The sequence below is a fragment of the Cryptotermes secundus genome, unplaced genomic scaffold (genome assembly GCF_002891405.2).
Source record: "Cryptotermes secundus unplaced genomic scaffold, Csec_1.0 scaffold1009, whole genome shotgun sequence".
NCBI lineage: Eukaryota > Metazoa > Arthropoda > Insecta > Blattodea > Kalotermitidae > Cryptotermes > Cryptotermes secundus.
The window spans coordinates 1,129,481-1,132,101 of record NW_019744133.1 but is presented as its reverse complement, the minus strand read 5'-3'; the positions used below and the strand labels follow the sequence as shown (position 1 = coordinate 1,132,101).

The window sequence follows — 2,621 nt, the reverse complement described above, 5'->3', positions numbered from 1 at the left end:
GGAGTTTTTATTATTTATTTCAACTCTTTGATACCTGTTTTTGAGGGATGATTTGATCCATTCATTAGCTTTGCCAGTTATTCCATAGAAATTTAATTTCGATAGTAAGATATCATGATTAAATCAAGCATGCCATCAGCACCACAAGAGAACCCTAATGTCGAATATAATTATGACAGTTATTTAGCTGAGCTGAAAGGTAGGCTACAGACAGCACATAGCATGGCCAGAGAAAGACTAAGAGGTCATGAAAAGAGCAAGGAATAGTATGACAAAAAACAAAAGAAGCCACATTTATCATAGGAAATGAAGTTCCCCTGTATGATGAAACTATCCAGAGAGGGAGATCAAAAATCTTAGCTCTCAGTGGTTAGGACCCTATGAAATAATTGGGTTAGATAGAGCAAACACCACCACTAAGAAGGGCAGATGAACTCAGACGGTGAATCTGAACTGATTGAAACCATTTTATTAAAAGAGAGAGAGGGGGTAGGAAAGAAAAATTGATATTGCCATGAAATTAGAGCAGATTTCTTTACAGATGACTCCATGGCGATTATGGATATTCATAGTGTGGATTAGGCCTTTTTTTCTGATACATGAGACTGCTTGTTAATAAATCTGTCTATATGTTTAAAATATTTATTCTTTTTTTTTTTTAGTATTTATTATTCTTAAATTAAGTTAAAATTGTATTGCTGTATTATAGTCATGAATCACTGTGTGAATGTTAATATTTTTTTTTAATTATGTTATTTTTGATGTGATGTTGTTGATGTCTGATATGTCCAATTGTAATTCTCTACAGCTATGGATGAAATAAATAATAATAAGACATATTTTGGCCTAGATAGGCCATTAACAGGTGATTCTTGAGGAAGTAAGTCCACTGTGTATAATATAGTTCACAATGGTCCAGTGAATTTGATGTAAATGAAATGTTCATATTTTAAAGTCACTGCTGAGAAACTTTTTCTAATGCACATGAGTGAAATGATATTAATAAAAGCCATTTCTCAAAACGGAGTAATAACCCCTGCTGTACAAGAAATCAAGGTGGCAGAATTATGCATTGTTGTTTTATGAACAAGAGATTCGGGGGGCCGTAGTACTCAGACTAGTACAGTGGATAACGCCAGTAGCAGTGAAAGTACTGTACGATAACCTTTTTATCGACTGAGCTCTCGGCAATAGGAATATCCTGAACGAGGAAAATAGATGGCAGAGTACTGCAGTTATTTATCTATGCGTTGAGTTACGCTTACAGCTGACTGGAACTGATAATCTGTGGAGAAGAATGGTCGGCGAGGCTGTGGTAGGAGGTGTGTGTGTCATGGAACGAGGGGAAGACGTAAGGATTGTGTGAACGCCGAAAGAAGGTACAAGAATTGGCATTGTAAGCAAGAGCAGAGACACTGTAGATACGAGCAGTTTAATACGGCATTCATTCCATCATAAGAAAATGCTATTACTGAGGAGCCAAATTTATTTCTAAGGAATTAAAAAGAGTGTGGGTGGAAGAAATCGCTAAGCAATACCAAATAAGGAAAAGTCATTCTTTTTTGTGTTTAGTGTGAAGGAAGAATTTCTCCAGACAGATAAGTTTCTTCTTCTTTGAGAGAAATGTCAGACAGTGCTAAAGATCAGAATGGAAAGGCAGAGTTAAAGAAAAGGTTGACACCAATGCAGTACCATGTAACTCAAGAAAAGGGCACAGAAAGGTATGGTTACAGTTAAAAGAGTAATAACGAAACCCATTGTAGTATTGTCATCATTTGTGGGAATCAATCCCATAGTTGAAATTCAAGTAGAAGTTCATTTTAAGCGCACCAGTGTGTAAAAATCTGTAGCAGACAATTTGCATAACAAAGTCTACAATGACGTAACATTCATTTGGCAGCAAAAGTTGTAAGTATATACGGAATCTAACAGATATCCGGACTGATTGTGTAAAACCAAGTACGTTGACATTAACCTTTAAAGTGTACTTTCCCTCTAAGTATATACACATATTCCATCATCTCTACCATGGCTAAAACATTGCTGGAAATATTTCTTCAAAGGCCTGTTAGTATTATCAGTACGTTGGTCTGAATTTCTTCAGATGGCTCAAAATCAGAGGCTTGAAAGGCCATGTAGTTTTGGTAATACAAGTCACATGGTGCCAAATGAGTGCAAGGGGAGTGCAATGAATGCTTCAAAACTGGTGTTTAGTTTTTGGTCAAAAATTGCATTACTGAAAGTACCGTGTGAGTACACTGTGATGATAAAAATATATTTTTACCATTTTAAATGAATTAATTGTTATAAGTATTCCAAAATTGAAAGGTGAAGTGCTTGGTTCTACAGTTATGTGTAAATCATTATTCTCATTGTGAATACTGAAATTTTCTTTCCATTAACATCACATTCAGTGACCCCATCATCAGTCATTTCCAACAGTACTGCTGAAGGGTCATTTCTACTTTTTGCTCTTGATGAAATTTGGTACCATTTCATTGCTGTCTTTGGCCAGATTCTATATTGTAGTTTTTCTGTTTATATCAGTTCTGCTGTATTTTGAAGTCAGTCAGTCTGACAGTTTTTCACTAATTCAGTTCCTTTTTATTATTATTATTATT

The 2,621-nt window shown here is 35.2% G+C and overlaps 1 protein-coding gene across 8 annotated transcripts in view; it reads left to right on the top strand.

Annotated features, from left to right (window-relative positions):
- Nucleotides 1–1,231: 1,231 nt before the first annotated feature.
- Nucleotides 1,232–2,621, top strand: part of LOC111874564 (methionine-R-sulfoxide reductase B3) — a 30,918-nt gene continuing 29,528 nt past the window's right edge. For 2 of the 8 annotated variants that reach the window (XM_023870163.2, XM_023870170.2), the window contains exon 1: nucleotides 1,243–1,721. In XM_023870163.2, the coding sequence (XP_023725931.1) occupies nucleotides 1,624–1,721 (98 nt within the window). In that variant the 5' untranslated portion in view covers nucleotides 1,243–1,623. Of the gene's footprint in view, nucleotides 1,722–2,621 lie in introns of all 8 variants that reach the window. The other 6 variants (XM_023870161.2, XM_023870162.2, XM_023870164.2 and 3 more) reach the window with 6 other exon arrangements.